Raw genomic sequence first — 21,247 nt, forward strand, 5'->3', positions numbered from 1 at the left:
AGTTAATATTGGATAGTATGAATATATATATATATATGTATATATACACACACATACACACACACACACACACACACAAATTTCTCTTTAGGTGAGTAAAACAGCATAACCAACAGCCATCAGTTAAACTATTATTTAAAAATCTGGCTCTAGTAGCCATCTTCTGTCCCCAGGGGTGAGCACCTCATCTCAGCTGGGCCACTGGAGACCCACACTGAGCACCAACCCTACTCCCCTGTCCCTGTGTCATCCCCCCGACCCTGCCCCCGCAGTCCCACCTCTGCTCCAACAAGATGAGAGACGTGATGGTGAACCAGGAGAAGCTGCGCATCGGTGGGAGAAGACATGCTCGTCAAAAGAAGGTGGTTCACAGAACAGCTACAGCAGACGATTAAAAAAAAAAAAACCTTCCATTTTGCTTGAAGAAGTTAGAGGGAAACACGACTTCCAGTATGAAAGGAGGGACTGCGCTCAGAAATCGAGGAGCAGGGATGCGGCAGGCCTCCCCAGCAGAAAACACTCGCTGTGTCCACGCTGATACATAGCCAAGACAGAAACACGACCCAGCATCTCAAAGCAACTAGGTGTAGATGGTCTGACCAGTCCATGAAGACGGGCAGCCACTCTGCCCACACAACCTGCAGATAGCAAAGCCCCACTTACTGCTGGAGACCAGGGTAACAGGGACATTCCAGATCGTGTGCCAGTTAAGAACAAAGCAAAGTGAAAGGAGTCAACTTCTAAAGAAGACAGAACCTGAAGAAGTTACGGACAGTGGCTATCATGTATGAGCACTCCTTTTTAAAATGTGGTTCTGGGGTCCGATAAAATCTAGAGCCCAGTATTTTTAAGTCCAAGCCCCATGGACACTGCAGCTCTTGTCAGTTTTTGCTTAGACACAATTCATTCTTTGCAGCTAATTATGCTGAAGAAGCTGGGAATAATGTTTGAAACAGGCTAATAAAATTCTTTGCCTAGTATACAGTTTTATTTTTTAGGCCATGGACACTAATTTGTACACAAAAGCAAAGTGGTTTATAGAAAGCTAATCATTGCCCCAACATACAGCTGACAATCTCATGGAATCTGATTATACTGCCATTTATAATCTTTAATGTAAAAAAAAAAAAAATTGTGGTGTTTTATACATTACACTGAAATTTAAAGTTAAAAAAAAAAAAAAGAAAAAGTAAATCTCTAGTAACTAAAAGAACAAGTAAAAAATGAAAAATAAATAAAAACCTGGTATTTTCGAAGAGTGGCATATAATCCATAGATAGAGTTAACACAGGTGAGTGGTATATGACTCATTAGAAAAAGAATCCCTTTAATAAGCAAAAGTACATTAAAATATAATAGCCTCTAAAATAACTGATTTCTAGGATAATTACATGCTTCTTGTACTTTATACATATTAGATGTACACATGGTTGGTGGAGTGGGTGTTAAGAATAGAATTAACTTATGGTATTACTGAATATAAACTTGAATTTTCAGTGTATTAAGAAAAACATCTTTTTTAGAATGGATATGTTCACAAAGGAAACATCAAGGAGATTAATAAACTGAACTCCATCTAGGGCAGTTCACCTAGCACTGTGATTACTACCCAGTTTCCTTCTATTTCCACTATCATTCTCAGAGGATGTTCAAAGCCAAAATAATCACTAATTTACTCATATGTCAGTTTAACACTTAATAAGCAGTTTCTACATGCCTGGTACTTCTTGCTAGGGCTAAGGACAGAAAACACAGGCGCTAAAAGCCTGTCCTGGAAGGTGGTACGGGGCTGATTGTGTCCCCCCAAATTCATGCATTCAAGTCCCAATTCCCAGTACCTCAGAATGTGATTTGGAGAAAAGAACTTAAAAGAGAGAAATAAAATGAGGTCATCAGGTGGTCCCTAATCCAACGGGACTGGTGTCCTATAGGAGATCAGGACCCAGACACACACAGGGAAGACAGAGGGAAGACAGAGGGAGAAGACAAGCCAAGGAGAAAGACTCCAAGAAAACCATGCCCCCACACCTCCAACTCCGACTTCTAGCCTGCCGAACTGCGACAACCACCAGTGTCTATGGTTTAAGCCACCCCATCTGTGCACTCTGCTATGGCATGCCCTCTCCCTCAGGGAGACGGACCCATAACTCCAGTGTCTTGTGAAAAGCAGCTACATTAGAGATCTGCCTCAAAGTACGAAACAATACACACTCTAGCCTATACTGGCTATCTTGGATATTCTGGTTTTAGGCTCTTACTCCAGGTGGAAGAGTCCCATAACAAAGCATTCCTACCATCTCTAAGACGCAAACAGACTCTCTAACACATGCTGGGCAGACTTCACACGTTATTTTACTTTATCACCCATTCATCTTGCAGCCATTTTGAGTGTCCCCATCTCAGAGAAGACGTCCGTCGCAGTTAGATAACTAACTTGTCAAGATCACCCTGAAAAGAGCCAAGTTCCCTCCATGCAACACAGCCCTGCTCTGCTTCTGATCCTCAAAAAAAACCTGGAGGACCTCTTAAGGATAGCAGCCCGCATCATGGAAGTTTCAGCAGAGCCTGCTCTGTGCACTGCGTTGTCTCCTAGGGGGGGTACAGTAATCTCTGAGAGGTGTGCTAGGTAGTGCGAGGGGCTGTTTTAAGTCTGCAAAGAGTCTGGAAGGGTTTCTCAAAGTTACAGCAAAACCATAACCATGCCTCTGATAATACAGAACACAAACTAAAAGATCAGTATCAGTGGTGATGAGGACAATTTTCTCCTGGTTTCTTTTTGTTTTGTTTTCTTTCATTTTTTTGTTTGTTTGTTTGACTCATTTTACGCCACGTCATTCAGGTTCCTTAATTCCAAACTCAATGCTTACTACACAGAGAGACACCTATAAAAGGACAAAAAGCATGCAGTGTGTACGCTGACAGAGGTCAACGGTAAAGCAGCTAGCACCGGGCAGAAATTTCCTTTAGGAAAACCAGAGCAGTAAGAACGTTATTTACCTGTTTCTTCATCTATTTTGAAAACACCAACACCAGAACCATCTCTAATCGAATAGCGGATCTCCCCATCTCGTCCTGTGTCCTCATCATGAGCAGATACTGTCAATATGGAGGAGCCAATAGGGACATCTTCTTTCACAACACCCTTTTCCACGAAGCTGGAAAACACTGGTGGGTGTAAGTTCTCGTTCACATCAATGACCTCCACTTCAACATAGCAAGTGGAAGACAGAGAAACTGGCTTCCCTTTGTCTTTGGCCCTCATGGTGAGATTATACACTTGCTTCTTCTCAAAGTCCAAATGGTGAACAATTCTGACTGCTCCGCTGAGTTTATCCACATCAAAGTGTCCTTCTCCATGGTCCAGAAGACTGTATCTCACTTGACTAGACTGGCCTAAGTCAGGATCATAGGCCTCCAACCACATGATTATGGTTCCTTCTGGAAGGTCCTCTCGAACTTTCACACGGTAATTAGGGGGGATGAATCTAGGTGGGTTGTCATTAACATCCTCTAATGATACCTTCAAAAGCACAGTGGAAAGCAACTGGGGCTCTTCCCGGGCTTGATCTCTGGCCTCAATCTTTAAGTAATGCACATGCTGTACTTCCCGATCCAAAGGGTACACGATTTTAACAACTCCCGTCATGCTGTCAATGGAAAATTTATCTGTGTCTGTAAGAATAGAGTAGGTCACATGTCCATTGGGCCCTAAATCTTTATCTGTGGCTTCAACCTGGATGATTTCACTATTCAGCTCCCTGTCTTCGCTCACTTCAACAAAATAGCTCTCCTGCAAAAACTCTGGGGGATTATCATTGGCATCCAGAACTCTGATGTCTAGGAGACGCCACGCGGCCTTCTGTGGTATACCAAGGTCAGAGACTGTAATGTTCAGGGTGTACTTGTCTGTTGTTTCACGGTCAAGCGGTGATAAAATTTTTAGCATTCCAGTTTCCATGTCAATAATGAAGCAACTATCCTCATTTCCTCCAGAAATAGCATAGACCAGTTTTCCATTGAAGCCAGTGTCAAGGTCAGTAGCATTCATGAAAATTACGTTGGAACCCACTGGATGGTTTTCTTTTACTTCAATGCCAGTTGGAAGGGTACTTCTGAACTGAGGCGCATGCACGTTGACAGAGTGGGAATCGAAGAAAATATCTTCGACCTCTCCCTGACTGTGTAACTTATTTGCCTGCAGGAGCTTCTCCGCCAGCATTTTGGCAACACCGGTCTCTTCACACTGCAAGTGCACTGGCTTGCGCCTGGCAGCCACGGTTAGGTTGATGTATAAAGGGGTGGCGAAATTTTCTCCATCTGTAGCTGTGATTCTCAGGCTCTGAAAGGACACCCTGGTCCCTATGCCATCCAGGAGCGACTGCTTCAGGGACAACACCCCAGAGTTGGGATTTAAGCTAAACAGATCTAGTTCATTTCCGGCTTCAATCTGATATTGGACCAACTGAAGTTCGTCGGCATCGATGGCGGAGACGGTGGTTATCTGCTCCCCGACACCTAGATCCCTGGGAATCGTCCCCTCACAGTTGATTTTCTCAAACAAGGGTGTGTTGTCATTCAAGTTATTCAGAGTCACCGTGGCAAGGACTTCAACTTCCCGGCGGTACGGCAAGCCCCAGTCTGATGCTCGGATCCTCAGAGTATAAACTCGAGGCATCAGTTCATAGTCCAAGTCTTCTGAAGTGCTCACAGCACCAGTGAAATGGTTAATGATAAACGGCACGTGATTTAAGTTGGCAATGCTGTAGGTCACATAGCCGTTCTCACCCTCGTCAGGTCTACCGCACTCACGCTCAAGACCGTCGTCCCAATGGGCACATTCTCATCAAAAGAGGCTTTGTAAGCAGTCTGGGTAAATTCAGGGGGATTGCTATTCGCACTTAAGACTTTAACCAAGACCCTGGTGGAGGCTCTTCTGTCACTTGTTGTTACCTCGAGTTCAAAATGGGACGCCTGCTGTCTTTTAATTGGTTCTAAAATGGAAATGAGACCAGTGTTGTGATTTAAACTGAATTTAGCTTTTCCAGGTGTACTTTTAAAAACATACTTCAAATGAGAGTAACTAGGCGTGACTTTCACCATGACCACAGGTGTATTGGAAGGAGCAAATTCACTGATCTCCGCTCTATAAACATCTTTTTCAAACTTGACCGGGCCGGCTTTGAACTGCGGAGAAGTCACACGAATGACTTTTACGGAAGAGAACTGGGGAGGAGTCCCTTTATCTTTAGCCTGCAGTGTCAGATTATAGCCAAAAGGATGACTGTCCCAATCGATGGCACCCACTGCTTTGACTTTATATTCTTTGCTCCCCGGGGAGGACCTCACTGTTCTAAACTGTTGAAGGAGGTCGCCGGCCACAATGCTTAAGGAAGCTATTTCCCCATTGGGACCCTGATCACAGTCCTCCACGGTCACGATGGCGTACGTTGGGTCCTTGTCCAGCTCTGACGGGGACAGCGTCACTGCAGTTATGACAGGGGCACACCCGTTGGCCTGCTCCACGTGGACGGTCAGCTTGGCCATGCTGCTGATACCACTGCTTCCGTAGAGTTTCATCCCACGGTCCACAGCTAGAATCTCCATTTCATAAAGCCTGGTCTCTGCATAATCGAGTCTACCAGTTAAAACTACCACACCGCTGGTTGGGTGAATTGCAAACATGTCTGTTCGGTCTTTGAAACTGTAGTAAAACTCTCCATTGGTTCCTATGTCTGCATCTGTGGCGCTGACTCTTGCAATGCTGGTCCTTATAGCTGTGTTTTCAGGCAAGGAAACGCTGTAAGAGGTGGGTGAGAACAGAGGTCTCAAGTCATTTGTATCCAGCACTTGTACCCTGACCTTTGCTCGGGCTTCAGCGTTAGTATTTTTTTCAACCGCTTTGACTATGAGGGTGTAATGGTCTTTCACTTCTCTATTCAGAATAGCTGTATTTCCTCCTTTGGTCCTTATTCTTAAAAAGCAAAAGTCTCCAAGAATGTACTCTTCAGCTTTGAAAAGGTTTTCGTTGTCTCCGGAGACAATTTTGTACCGTAACTCCCATGATGGATTTGTAAGGTAAATACCCATCTTCACAGGATGCCCCACATAGGTTTTCGCTGCCGAGTTCTCGTGCACCGTGACATTGTACTGGAAATGTGTAAACTGGAGAGGCATCTGGGCAAATGTTTGGCTTCCGTCACCATCTTCAAAATGCTGGAGGAGGAGGAGGAGAAGCGGAAGCAAGACCAGGGGTCTCCCCATCGCTTAACCCTCAGGAACCTAAAACAGAACAAAGAAGTAAGAATCAAGACCTCAAAGAAATGAAACAATGTAAATTTGTTCTGTTAGTTTGTCTGGGAACTTACATCTTAATAAAGTATTGTACATCTGTATGAAATGTAAATAAATGTAATAGTTATTAGGGTTTTTCACTGTTTTCCAGGTATCGATACCTCTAACATGTCTGGAATTACTAGGTTTAGGACAATATTTTTCTCATACTTTGATGACTCAAGTTAAAGAATTGTAAGGCGCGTCAAAGACTGCCAACTGTTAACAACTAAGTTGTATTCTGATATTTAAATCTTCAAGACAAATATAACCAATTGTTAACAAAGGGAGACATCAAACATTTTTTAGGTTTACTCATACACAATAAATTTAATGCCCCAAAGCTCACAAATTTAATGCCACTATAGTACCCTAAGCTCAAGAAGCTTTGAACAATTTAGAACAAAAACTCTAAAAGGTGGTTTCCTATGACCTCCCATAATGACATAATGTAATCTCCTTTCAAAATTTATCCTGAAATTATTTCTTTATAAGAGTAATTAAGTTCACTCCCTACAAAATTTAAGGGTTTATTGTCTTGCTTAGCACTACATTAACTACTTAAGGATATTAGAATAATTATAAAATAATTACATCATTTTGATACTGAGGGTCACTTCTAAAACAACATGAGTCAAAAAAAGAGTCCACTTACAAATGGGAAACCAGCAGCTTAATGTCAAAGAGAACTTTTCCTAAGTCAGCAAAGCAAATTTCACCAACCACGTCAATGTTTTCTCACCAATGCTGTCAACGACCAGTGTTCACTACTGAATACCAGACATGCACATATGCACACAGCTAAAGCATCTAAGCTAAACACATGGAGAGGGCCCAATCAAGGCAGCAAGAAGGCAGGCACTGTAGGCAGGCGCTCTTCCATCCCAGAGGGTGAGGTGGAAGGCAAGGAGGCATTTGAGACAGGGACTGCCTTTAACGCAGGAAGGTAGGAACGCCACTGGGCTGGCCTACTGGGTGGGCAGAACAATTATTTTCAGACTGACTGCTCCTCTACATGCCAACAAATTCACCTTGCAAATCAAGGGAGCCTCACAAAACATCCCAGTACTCAGCAGAGGGCAAGACTGCACCTTGGTGAAGGAACTCTCAGATGAAGATGCACGGAATGGGAGCCCCACCCAAACGTGAAAGCACCCGGGGACTGGAGTGCGGGTTCAAAGGCCAGCTGAAATTAGCACAGCACCATTAATTTACAGTATCTTAACTGCACCACTGCCAACTTTGCCCCATTAGTCATTTTAGGAGGAGGAAAAAAAAAAAGAAGCCCTGATATGCGCAAAGCAGTAAGAAGCTTCACTGATACTGAATTACGCTGCAGCTGGGCACCCTACCTTGTGCTTTAGCTGTCCTGCCATATCCTCGGCCAATAAAGTCAGGAGATTACATAGATTTTTGGCTTCCAGGAGAACAATCATCATTTAAACCAAGTATGAAAATGATATTCTCCCCAATCTCTTCAACTGGTCAACAGTTCTAATATCCAGGGAAATTTGAATTATGTAATGATCCAATGATGTTATCAAAACAAGGGAAAACTTCAACTTAATCTACAGGTATTGGGAATCTGCTATCATGTAAAGTACGTGGAACTAAAGGTCATTTCCTGATCCTGAGGCATTTACAAACTAGGAACAATATGTGTGTGTGCGTGTATATATGTGTATATAAATATATGTATAGAAAATGCTTTGGGAAACACTTAAAAAGCTGATGTTTAACAAGCACTGTCTTTTGTTATACAAGATCTAATACTGCTATCTACTTTACAACAAGGTATTATGCCAGGATTCTACTGTAAACAATTATTTTTGCTATATTCTACATATAAAATATTATACAGCCATTAAAAGGAGTAAGACAGCACTCTACATGTTGCTCTATGGAGACCATCCAGATATGTTAACTGGCAAAATGAAACCGACCCCATTTATGTTTGTAAAAAGGGAGAGGAGATGAATTGTGTGTGTAAGACATGAATGCGCTGAAAAATGAACAGAAAAATTCTGGACGGATAAAAAATAAACTGTCAACAGTGGTAACTTCTGGAGAATGGGCAGCTGAGGGGGAATGTTCATGCTCCACTTTCACTCTTCTATCTGAATTTTTTAGCTCATGTCCACGGTGTCTGCATCAATCATTTACTCCCCTCACCAATTCCTTGATTCATTCAGCAACTATGTAATGAACACCTGCTATGGGCTAGGAGTAGTTCTGGATGCTGGGGATACAAAAGTGAGCCAAACTGGCCACAAAGCCTCATGGAAGACAGGTTTCCTGGTGAGAAACAAGCAGAGAGTATATCACATGCTGATGAGGAGGCAGGAGGAAAGCAGCAGGAAAACAAAGAAGGGCAAGCAACGTGGTCAGGAACCTGAAGGGAAAGAGGAAAACCCTAGATTCAAAAGGCCCAGGATGCATTTTAGGATGTTTAGTATTATCCTGGTCTCTACCCGACTAAAAGCCTGTTTGGATCTCGTCCATCTCACTCCACACTCCATCTCACTGCGAAAAAAGTTTCTAGACACGGCCAATGTTCCTTGGGGCTCCAAATCACCTCCAGCAGAGAAGCAGGAGTTAGAGAAACAGCAGAGACCACTGCGACTGGGGCACATTGGTTGGGGGCTGGGCAGTAAGGGAGATTTTTTTTTTTTCTAAAAATTTTTAATTTTAGAAGCATTTTTAGGTTTGCAGAAAAGTTACAAAGATAGTTTCCCCTATCGTTAACATCTCACATTATTACGGTACACTAGTCACAACTAGTGTTGTGTGTACACTAGTCACAAACTAGTGAACTAGTACTGATACACTGTTATTAGCCAGTTAGAAAACCACTGCACTAATAGAAGTGACAGGCCTTGGTGGCTTAGCCTAGAAATGCCAATACTAGAGGTGAGGAGCAGCAGTTAAATTCTGGATGAATAGGAGGGACGGGGTGGGGGGCAGGGGAGGGAGCAAGAGGAGAGAGAGGGGACAAGGGAGACAGGTACCAAGATTCCAAGGACTGGGTGCTGAGCATGGAGAAAGGAGCTGCCAGGCCCTCCGAGAGGCACAGGATCTAGTGATTAAGATCAGGAGTTCAGTCCTGGAAAGTTAAAGTGGAAATGCCCACTGTTACCCAACTAATGATTTCAAGTGGGCAGGGAGATGTGTGGGAGAGGTCCAGCCTGGAGACAAAAATTTGAGAGTTGCCTGAAAATACAGAAGATGCTATTTAAAACCCAAAACTGAATCAGATCACCCAGGGAGAGAGCACAGATGGGGAAGCAAAGAAAACCAAGCCCTGATGCTCCCCAAGATGTGGAGGACAGAGGAGAAGTACCAGTACAGGAGACGGGCCACAGTCGCTGACGTAGTAGGAAACGGCGGCGCGGTGAAGACAGGACAGGTCCAACAGTCTCTGAAGAGCTGAAGCCCAACATCACAACTTGGAAATGACCCATCAACACTGGCTGGCCCCACGCTGCTGCCTGACCCCAGATGCCTTCTCAGGCAGTAACCCCCACCCAATGGGAGACCCAACACATCACTTCACTGATTCTGTCCTCCCTCCACGGCCGCTCAGCCACTCGGGCTACGCCCGCAGCACTCCACTCTCACAGCCCCTTTCCTGAGCCTGGACCACCTTCCTCAACCCACCCACCAGCTCTCCTCAGGGACACCTCAAAGCCGAGGACACCTGATGGACCACACCCATCACAGAAACCTTTCCACCCCGGAACCAACTCACAGACCTGGCTGACAGAATGCCGCTGTGATTACAATCAATTGTTAAAGGCAATCCTTTGGGTCAGGAGAAGAAAAAATCCATTTTTAAGTACTCCTACTTACTGTTAACCTTTAATAACGTAACCCAAAACCATGAACTCAGGTTCTGCTATAAAATGCCACGACCCAAGAAATGGTGGCCGTTCCTCTGCGCCAAACAAATCACAAGGTTGAAGGGGAAAAGGAAAAAAACCCATAAAAAGATACTAGTATCATTTCATCTGAAAAGTACATTACCTAGAGTTCAGGCTCATGAAAACGACAATGATTTTAGCTGAAAACTATATTTTGATATTTGGAAAGTGATCATACTCCTTGAACTCACAGTAAGTTAGCAGTTCTGCTATGCATTTTCCAAAGTGAAAACCAAGCGTGTTTACCTAGTTCAGCCCTTACAGAAAAGGACCTCAGGTCCACAGCTGAAAAATCTTTAGCATAGATTTCTGAAAATCCATAAATAAGAGAGAAAGATCATTTTTCTAGTAGAAATCAGATATTAACATGCTCATATTTCTTCATTCAGGAGACCTTCACGTCAAGTATTCTGAGTCAATGACTGTGACGGCACGTTCTTCACAAAACAGAACACAGCCCGGGCGCTGAGAACGTAACTGCATCAATTCAAATACTTAGGTCTAAGCTGAAGATTCGTATGCTCCTGAGACAGGATTAGGCAGTTGCAGCACTACACATGCATAAATTCTATAAAATGCTGTACATTTATTACTTAGAGACCCCAATTCTTAATAGCCTGTTAGTCCTCCACACCATAGGGAAACAGTATCAATTCCACGCGTGGTGACAAAAATACACAAAAATATTCACACGAAGAACTCTGTGTTCTCTCCCTCCCCGTGCTCTCTCCCACACACTCCCATTTTGTATCAGCAGCAGTAAGAGCGTCACTGGAGTTGAACTTATTACGGAAATTCAGAGCTTAATGCTCAGTTTGAACAGTGTCACATTTTTAAAGTATTTTTGAAGATGTCTAAACTGCAGGGAAGATACCTACATTTTCAAAGAAAAATGTCACAAAGATGTCAAAGAGAACATGAAATGTAAGTGACTCTTGTTTTTTTAAAAATATAATATATTAAATAAACATTTAATGGCCTCTAAAATCATTTAATAAGAGTCAGAAAAAAGACTGTATCCTAATAAGGAAGTCTGTTAATACAGCTATGACCAATGTGCAGCTTCATAACAGAGACAAGAGAAAAAAAAAAATCCTTTTCCTAATAAATTATAATAGCCATGAACAGAACTCTTAAAAGTTTTTATTGTTATACTGAAAAAATTAATGGGTGGGTCCTTTATTTTCTAGGTGCATACCAGATTTTTTTAAGCCTTGTTAAGGCATCTGTCAGTAACAATGGGGGTGGAGGGCCCAGCTATGATGCAGAACAGAAGAGCAGCCTTAGGCTCGGTATGTATCAATTAACTGCTTCTGGTAATTCTTCATGTTGTTAGTTCTGATTGGAGCTGCAATAAGCCTGATTACTCTCTCAAAGACATGATTTAGATATTGCCTTCAAACGATCAACAACTGATTCCCATCTACCTCTGAGCAGTCTCCAAACTACTAATACTGACAGCTGAGAACCCCAAGTCTCTCCCCTCAGCACCTCAGAACTCTTCTTCAGGACTTTAAAACCTTAAGAAGTTAGAGACCTCCTAATGTTTACGTAGCCTCCAAATAAAATCTGCTCCGTGATTTACCTCCTGTATGAATCTATAAGCCACGTCTACGGGTATCTCAAGAGGATGGTCTCTGGCTGTTCCTAACTACTGTGTCATAAAAAAGAAGTCAGGAGAACGCCGGTGGCATACACATTTCTGGCTGCTCGAGGGATGCCTCGCTCTTCACTTCTCTCCTCTTTCTACAGACATGACATGACCACTACCTGTTACTCACCTCCAACCACTTTCTCCTCACCCACGCTCCAGGGCAAACGTTGCTCAGAGAGGCTCCATAAACAGAGTTTACCCCCTGTGATTTAGATCATTTCACCTAATGTATTTTTTTTCTGCAAACAGGAATCACGTAAATGTCACATTGTCAGGGTAGCCAGTAATTAACACTGGCCACTTCCTTGACTCCCAAATTAGTAAAGTTTACTGGCCAAATTATAATTAGAGTTATTTTCAGAGGTATGTACAGGCATTTCACTAAATAGATCAGGAATGTGAATAGTTCCCTGTATGGTAAGAAAATGCAAAATCTGCGGGGAAGAGTCCCTCCTATTCTTCTCCTTAAAATGCTCTCTTCCCCTATTCTCTTCCCTTCTTTCCCACCTCTTAGCAAAGATGGGATCCACCCCAGCTACAAATAAAGACACCCTGTAAGGCCAAAACATTCTGCCTTTTCTGAAGCTCCTCTCTAAATGATCACTCCCTCTCAAGCATCACACTGAAATAAGTGCCGTTCTCAAAAGGCCCCTTTGTATACACACACACACCCCTTCATCCCTTCTGGAAAATAAACTTCAAACCTTCCCCTCCTTCAAACTCACACCTTGGGTTTCACTTTCTTGTTCAGAGGAAGTTCTAAAACTGAACGGGCTCTGGGCTACCTTGACTTCTGCCTCCTGTAAAGACCATTTCTCCCCCTCAATGCTCTCCAGGGCCTCACAAACAGCTTCTCCTGGTGTCACAAGCCAATGGCAAATCAGATGCCCTTTTCTCAGCACTCGCTGACTCAAGGTCACACAACTCACCACCCTCCCTGATACCACGGTGTCCTTCATGCGTCACAGACGACCTAAAACATGGCAATCCGCAGCACAACACGTGAATGACACTATGTTTGTCCTGATTCTCTTCAACACTCTTTTGCCTTCAAGTTTGTATTATAAACTTGTCCTTCCCAAACTGTTGGCACAAGGTATTATCCTCAAAGACCTCACCCACTACCTCACTTTGGAATCCCACATTCCAGCCCTTACCTCCCTTAAGAGCAGGAACACCTTCCTGAGATACCATCAGACCTGCGGGGACCGAGCCTTTCACCCACTCCCAATTGCAAAAACACCAGCCATTGCACTCGATTATTCCACTGCACTATTTCTACGCCAGCGAAGAGTTTCACCACTTCCCAAACCACTCAGGCTTGCAACCGAAGAAATCAAGAAAAAACAGGCTGGCAGACATTAAAAACTGTGATCTTGCCCAGGCTTTGTCCCTAACCAACTCTGTGGGTTGAAGGAAGTTACCTAATCCTTGGATTCCATTTCTCTATTCGCAAAGCTAGAGACTGTACTAAAATCTTCACAGCCTCCTCCCTCCAGGGAGATACTTCTCTCCTCCCCACCCCGCGCCCCGACCACTTCCCTCTGTCTCGCCCAGGCACTCTCATTGTCTGTCTTGTCTCTCTCTCTCTCTCTCTCTCTCACTCACTCACACACACACACCCCTTTTATTTCTAACTACCAAACCTTCCTATCTAAAGTTATCGAGACTGGACTTTCCTCCCTCAATTTCTGAAAACTGTTCCCTTTCTATTTCTGCTGCTGCCTCCTAGTTCTTGTATTTGCTCAGGCACAGCATTTCCTAGCTTCCCAGTATTCCAACTTTCTGGCCGCCGTACTACTTGGCCTATCAACCACAATCTCACAAAAACTTCTTTGCGACATTAGTCCCTAGTCTACGAATACTCAGTGTTTCCTCTTAGCCTGCTTATTAAGTGTATTCTTCTTAGCCTTGTATTAAAGACCTCTGATAATTTTACTTCTACCTATTTAACTAATTGAATCTCAAATTAGCTTACTTTCTATTTCAAACCAAAAAGGCAGACTTCCCACAGGCTGGGAACAACCAAGCTGTCCAGAGCACATGACACCACCTGGTGGTGAGGGTTCTCAACTTAAAAAATCTCCACCCCCACCTTCTTATATAAAAGATAAGCTAATCATTGTTTTTTTTCTGCCCTTTTATCCCTCACATTTAGTTATTGTCACCTGTCTTCTACATTTCTTTCTTTCCTTCCCTTTTAACGCCTGCTCCATTAAAAAAAACTATCCCTCCTGTCTATAAAACAACGTAAGCCCAAATCATAGATTTTCTATTTTCTCCTTGTGCCAAAAAAAAGAAAACAAAAAAAGTATAAGTCATAAATCATATAAAAACAGAATCGAAGAGACATCTATAATCCACCAACCCTTTTCCTAACAATAACAAATCATGTCACAACTAGGGTTTCTAAGATCTGCTTTGCACGTGTCATTTAGAGTCCTTGCATTATTCCCTTCTGATTCACTCTTCCCCCAGAACTCACCCTAATATCAACCTCTCCGTCCCTGCCCAGCTCACCAAGATGCTCGGATGAACTACCGTGTTTTTATCACAGTGGATATAACCAACTGCTTATTTGTCCTTCTCCCCCACAGGACTGTAAGCTCTGTGAGGGCAGAAAATGTGATCTGTTCACCCTGTATCCTGTGTCTGGCCCAGTGTTTGGCACAGAGGAGATCCGCAGTTGCTGAGTTCATAAATGCATGGAGACTGGGAGGCAGGGGTCTAGTAGGGGACGGAAAGGGAAGGAGGGATAACATGGGAAAAATGCACATCCATCCTTCTGAAAATCCTGGTGCAACCACCACCAGGCCAGTAAACAGCAGTGCAGATGGCTGCCCCAGAGATGGCTCTGATTTCTAGCAGCTGAGAAAGAGGTCACCACCCACCTCAGAATGCTTCCAAACCTGCTATAGCAGATTGCCAGATCAGTTTCTGCGATGCAGAGCTTATCCTGAAACTCTCTGCTTGAATAGTCTATGAAGGGGAAGGTTTTCTATTCTGCCTCATTTTCCTAAATAGTTCACAAAAAGACACTGAACTATAGATATATATCCACATATAAAATAACCTTTTGGGATTAAACAAGAATTTGGGCAATACATTTAAATCTGGGACTTAAAGAAAGGTAAGCTTTTTTTAAAAAAAATGTTTAAAATGTGAAATATACAGATTCTTCCTCTGATGGACTACATTTGAAATCAGAAGACAAAATAGCAAATGTACAGATCTTAAACGAATAACCTGGATCACTCATTTTCAAAAACTCCTTTTCAGTGCCCAAGGAAAAACTAACACTTGCAAATTGACCAATTAAGTGAGACACAAAAAAAAAAAAAAGTTTGGCTTCACCATTTATACAATTGGTCAAAAGAAAGCTTACCTACTGCAATTTCCCACTCATTAAAGATTTAAACAGACACCCTAGCCTTACGGCTTCCTGTTATTAAGTCAGATCCTTTAGGCCACAAATTAGGCCACTGAGACAACATTTAATGCAACAATAATGCACTAATTTGATTCAGTTTACTGAGTCTATGTAAAATCAGCCAAACTGGGGTGGAAAACAGGTGGTGGCAGACTTGACAGTGAGGTTAAATGACCGTTAAGATCCCTTTCACTTCTAACATTCAAAGAAATAACTGCTTCAGCGGTTTGGCTCAAAAGCTAAGTCTACAGAGATACACAAGAGAGGCAGGGAGCAAGGGACGGAAAACAGTATTAGTTTACACATAATTTTCAGATTCCCCTTTGGCACCTGTCCACAACATGGATTAAGTGATCTATTAACATGATGATAACCCACTGGGGGAACTTCTAGTGACTAATTAAAAGATACGAGGAATATACAGGTGGCCTGAATGCTTTTATTAAGTCCTTTAACAATCCTGCTTCCGCTCAGAGTCACAAAAGAATGTGGCTCATTTAAGATGTTCCTTTTTAAAGAAATGGGTACACAATGCATACTGTATTCAAGTCAAACCTTACTCTGAGCTTGTTAAATGCCATGTTTAGCTTAATGAGAGTTACGTCAACAATGTTGTTCTTTTAAAAATTATGCAATACTTTAAATATTTTTAAATCCATCTTAAGGTTTGATAGTACCATAAGAAACAGAGGAATAATAATTCTAGTTGTGGAACCAGAGCCGTTCTTTTAAAACCCAAAGATAAAGCCAAATATATTTCATGTATATTAACCTCTCCAACTGCAGAAAACACATTTTCATGAATAACTGTTAACAACTGGACACGGTGGATAACAACCACAACTCTAAAAAATTGGAAAGAATACTACCATAACCCTAGTTTTAAACACGTGCCACCTACCTATCTCCAACTATGGAACTCATGTCTGAACGGACCAAGCCTAAGAAGCTGCCTTTATCAAAGATAAACAAATGAAGCTCATTTGCCTTTTACATTTTTCCTCCCCGATTTTAATATTCATTGTAAATATCTAATAAAAAAAGGAAAATAAAATCCACTCTACCCAAGCACCAGAGTGGTTTAAACAAAAGCCACTTAATGAAAACCGTTACTTCAAACACATACAAAAAAAAAAAAAAAAAGCTTAAGTGCATAAAAAAAATGTTTTGAGTTTTTACTTTCCTAAAGCATACAATTGCGTCCTTGTTTTCAAAGCTCTGCAACTCACATCACTGGGAACAAAAAAAAAAATCTCACGGAGACAACAGAAAGTGTAGCTTCCTAGAAGAAAGCACTGCGAGTAAGGGAAAGCAGTGAAGAATGAGAAATCCCTTCTTTAACAAAAAAAAAAAAAAAAAAACCTTACAAAAGTTTCTCTTCTAGGAAAAACAACAACAACAACAACAACAACTAAGAAGCAGCACACTTTTGCAAACAGTTTAGTCCCCGCAAGTTACCAATCGCACCTATTCTATCTACAACTGAACCAGTTAGTACTTAACCCTCAGGGCAGCGATCCCTCGGGGCACAAAACATCTGAGAGAACTCCGGGACTCCATTTCAAAGATCCCATCTCTTTAGCTACCGGCCTCTCCTTTCATCTCACCTACGCCGGGACTCTCCTAAATTGGAAGAATTAACCTAGGGGCGAGATCAGTTAAGCCATTAGCAGGCACCGGAGTTACCGGGGGAGCGCGCGCGGGGCGCGACGGGTGAAGTTTCCGAGCTCCAGGGCGCAGCGGAAGTCCTCGCCTCCGCCGCCCGGGAGCCCCGCGCCGCGGCCGCCGCTTTTGGATTTCCAGCAATGGCTCCAGCAGCGGACCCGCGCCGCCCCGGGCCGCCGCCGCCACAGCCCGCAGCCGGCTCGCGGCGGGCGGCACTCGGGTAGGTAATTACCATTCGGCGCACGTTGCAAATTATCCCCCTCCCACCCCTCCGCGCCCACGTCCTCCCCGCCGCCGGAATCCCGAACCCGTCCCCGAACTTTCCAAGCCGGCAGGCGCCCGCGGCACTGCACCACCTTCCCGCGGAGCTTGCTTTCATCCCTTCTCCCCGAGCGCCGTCCGGGGCTGGACAGCGAGGGAACAAGCACCCAAGGAGCCTAAAGTCCGCCACCCCGAAGCAGCAAGTTGCATGCCTCCTGGGCGCAGACGGCTCCGCCCCGGCCGCGCACCCGGCAGCCCCGGCGCCTCGCTGCGGCCCCCGGTCACCCGGCCCTCCAGCCCCAACTTCGTTTCTATCAAACTTACAGCAAAGTTGGCCCCAAGTGCGGCGGCACTCTCGGGGACGCGCCGTCTCGTCGCCTCAGCGCGCCCCCCGAGCGGGAGCCGGGTCCTCCGGGGCTTCGCTGGGCGGGCGGGTCCGCCAATGGTGGCGGCGGCCCTCCCTCGCTCCCCGCGCGCCCCGCTCCGAGGCCGCTGCTCGCCGTCCGCGCACCCGCGGCGCGGCCCGCCCTGCTCGGCACCGGCGCCTCACGCGCCCGGCGCGGAATATATCCCTACGCCCGCAGCCACGCCGCGAGCGCCGGCGCTCGGTTTTCTCCCGCGCGGACAACTCGATCTGACTTTCCCTGGCGGCCAGACTCTGAGCTCGCGGGGTTCCGGGCAGCGACTCCCTGCCGCGGGTCAGTGATCCCCTGCCGCTAGAGCGGCTCCCTCCTCCGGAGGAAGACAAGCGAGTGCCCAGGGTGCTCCGGCGACACTCCGAGGAACGCTGCTGTGGGGCTTGCTGTAGTGCGGCCGTTGGTTATGGCTAGTACCACAGATTTGTGCAGGGAATGAGTATGGAATATTTCCCTGCTAGGAAAGGGGAAAACGTTTAGCTTTAAAGGGGGGGGGGGGGCAGCTAAGGCTAATAAGGCTTCCCCTGGCTTCCCTTTAGATTCTCTAGAACCTTCGGAGAATTCCTAAATCTGCATTTGAAAGCCTCTGTTCTGGGTCTACAATTGCTCGGTGGAATAAAATCCTTCCAAAAGGTCTCAAAAGGAATGCAGTCGGATCGGATCTACTTCCTTCTTCCTTCTCGGTCTACACGAAGATCCAGGGAAAATGAAAGCGCTTCCTCCGCCACTTCATGGTGCAGAGCTAGTTAAATAACCTCCCCGACCCGGGTTCCGAACCCCAACGCCGGCCTCTTCCGGCAGACACACCCAAGACTCCCACGTCTGCGGGACAAAAGGCTGCTGTGTCGCCTCGTGCGCGTTCCCCAGCCGGCAAGTCCACCGCAAACTGTGAACCAGTCTAACGTGGAACTACAAGTTCCCTAGGGAGAAGGGGAAAGCCCCGGGCGCTGGACGCCCCCCCCCCACCTCGGGGAAGCCCCTCTTCCAACCCACGCCAGAGCGAGCAGTCTGGGGTCCGGGGGACTGTGGGCCCATCCTCAGCGCCGGCAAACCTCCAGACGCAGGCAATCGCACAGCTGAGCCTCGGCCGAAGCCCCGGGGTGCCCCTAGGCATTGGAAAACAGCCCAGAGAAGAGGGCGGACATGACCTCGGAAAGTTTGTGGGACTCGAAAATTTAACACTGTGAAGACAAAGAGAATCTGATTTCCCCGTAACCGGTGGAGGGGGCTTGCTGGGGGAGCCTGGCGAGGCAGATGCGGGCGGGGTGAATCTAGGGTTAAAGAGAGAAATTGCTTGGTTCAAAGTTAATGCAGTCTCTTTTAAACCATCCCAAAGAAATGTGCTTGAAAAAAAATAAAGGTGTGTCCAGCAGGTAATGGCTGGGAAGCAAAGATAATGCCTGCAGAATGAATGTGCCGAGCAGTAATACTAAGAGTATGTGGCGTATTCCCTGCGCATTATTTGGAATACATAAATCCACACCACCCAGAAAAAACACATTCTCCAAACCCTTGGCCATGGCCACAAATGCCGCATAGTGCTCCTAGAGTTTACAGGTCAATTTTATACTACTTCGAACACGTAGAAAATATTGTGACTGATCTGGGAGCTCTCTACCGGCTTGCGCCCCCTTGCGCGCCTTGAATTCTAACTCTCAAAACAAATCAAGTCCACACAAGAACCCAACAGTTTGCTGCGGAGGGAGGGTAGAATTGGAAGGGAAAGAATAGTTTAAAAAGTAAAAAAGACATCATCCCGTAACATAAAATCACAAGATGTCTTAAAATGGCACAAAGAACTCCTGAAAAAAAAAACTACCCATTCATTAGTAAGTAAACACCCTCACTCGAGCTAAAAAAACATCTGCTGGGAATCCCGATTTTTCAGGCTCACTGCGAAACCTAACTGCCTGGAAGAAGTTGCACTTTTTCGCCCAAGGAACAGGCGAGAGCCAGAGCTGGAGATTTCAGACCCTAGCGCTGCCGCGTTTTTCTGCTCTTTTACCCCTAACGAAATAGAGATGCCTCTTTGCCACCATAGAATTACCTTCACAAGAAAGAAAAAATGTAGTTCAAGCTCCACGTTTGTCCTTTCGGTCGTTGGCCCTCCCTAACCCTGTCCCAAAGGCTTTTGGATTTTGGAAATTAGGGGGAATAGGGGACGGTTCCCAGAAAAAAAAAAAAAAACAAAAAAAAAACAACTTTCCTCGGGTACGGCCTCTCCAACCAGTCCCCACCCAAGCTAGTATTGGAAAATTAGATAGCGAACGGGCTTGGGTGGGGTGGTGACGTTTGTGAAGGCTGGGAGCTCACGCCCACGTCCCCCTGGAGCGCCCGGCAGGTCCAAGTTCTCGGTCCCGCGCGGAACCCAGCAGGAGATCGCGCAGCCTTGCCGGGTCGCCCGGGGACTAGAGGGCGCTGCGCCACTTGCAGATAGCGCGTCGGCCCCAAGTTTGCGCCCTCCCTGGGCACCCCAGTTCTATAATAAGTTACATTCAAAATAATGCACAAACAGTATATAGCTTTTCAGTTCTTTTTGAACAGTGCTGTGCATGTATTTTATGATTCCAAAACCTGTGCAGACTGATCTTTCCCAGTTCCCGAGCCATGTACAACCAGAGGGGTGTGGCAGCTCGCTAGGAAGGAAACCTGTAGGATTGGCACACGCTTCACCGTGCCACTAGCTCAGGGCCAAACACCCCAATGTAATGTTCATTTACGTTGTTTGTTAAAACTTAAATACAAAGGGTTATACAAAACGCAAGAAAGAACTCACCCAGTCCAGCCGCTCGAGTCCTTGGGTGCTGGCTTTAACAGACCTCGGCAAGCTCCGTGATCCCCACGGAATTTGGGTATTTTTGTTAAACGCCGTATCTGAAGTACCAACTGTTGCCTCCTCGATCTTCAGCATGTCCCCCCAGAGGAGAGTGGCGATCCCGCCCGCGCGCTGCCGGGACCCAGGGAGGCCACATCTCCGGAGGCTCCCGTCCCTGGGTGGAAAGTTTGAAGCACTAAGAGAGGCGAAATGGGAGTGCGCAGGGGCTACGGAAAAGGGCCGAGGAGAAGCCAAGTTTGTCAGGAAACATGTCCAGGCAGCAAGCCGCCCGAGTTTTAGGAGTTGCGGCCGAGGAACTGCGGCGGATCGCTGCCTTTTCCCCCACTCCCTCCCCTCGTTGGAGACGGTGGGGGAGGGAGGTGACGTCAGCGCGCCCCGCCCACCCCCCGCCCCCGCGGCGCCGCGGAACGTGAGATTCTCCTGCGGGGTCCGCCTCGCCCGACAGTAGTAGCTACGAGCGAGCACCCGGCTGGGGCGGCCTCCCCTGCCGCAGCGCTGTGTACCCAGGGCGCGTTATCTCCTCTCCACCCGTGCGGCGTCTCCCCCGCTCCGCCGAGCGCGCTGGCGTTCCTCGCACTCAAACACCGGAGCGGCCCCCGGAGCCCCGCGCACCTCTCTGGTGTTCTTTCTTGCCAGGCCCCCCTCCCGCAGCGTTTTCCCACGCGTCGAACTGCAGGTGCATGCCTCTTCCTCTCTGCAGCTGAAAATTCCGGTCGCGAGCGTGTCCGCCTGCCG

At 45.8% G+C, this 21,247-nt stretch overlaps 2 protein-coding genes across 3 annotated transcripts in view; both read right to left on the minus strand.

Annotated features, from left to right (window-relative positions):
- Positions 1-4,814, minus strand: part of LOC123390181 (protocadherin Fat 1-like) — a 17,043-nt gene extending 12,229 nt beyond the window's left edge. Inside the window, exon 1 of the mRNA XM_045073791.1 lies at positions 2,998-4,814. Within this exon, the coding sequence (XP_044929726.1) occupies positions 2,998-4,675 (1,678 nt within the window). The 5' untranslated portion in view covers positions 4,676-4,814. The remainder of the gene's footprint in view (positions 1-2,997) is intronic.
- Positions 4,768-20,541, minus strand: LOC123390182 (protocadherin Fat 1-like). 2 transcript variants are annotated; one of them, XM_045073793.1, is made up of 2 exons: positions 20,453-20,541; positions 4,768-6,278 (listed from the first exon to the last, which is right to left on the minus strand). In XM_045073793.1, exon 2 carries the CDS (start codon positions 6,259-6,261, stop codon positions 4,768-4,770), a length of 1,494 nt encoding a protein of 497 aa, XP_044929728.1. In that variant the 5' UTR covers positions 6,262-6,278; positions 20,453-20,541. The 2 variants fall into 2 exon arrangements, with proteins under 2 accessions (XP_044929728.1, XP_044929727.1); XM_045073792.1 differs by lacking the exon at positions 20,453-20,541 and adding an exon at positions 17,585-17,685 and having other exon boundaries at positions 4,768-6,279.
- Between the last annotated feature and the right edge of the window lie 706 nt (positions 20,542-21,247).

Source organism: Mustela putorius, unplaced genomic scaffold (genome assembly GCF_011764305.1).
Source record: "Mustela putorius furo isolate JIRA1106 unplaced genomic scaffold, ASM1176430v1.1 tig00537256_pilon_pilon_pilon, whole genome shotgun sequence".
NCBI classification, from domain to species: Eukaryota; Metazoa; Chordata; class Mammalia; order Carnivora; family Mustelidae; genus Mustela; species Mustela putorius.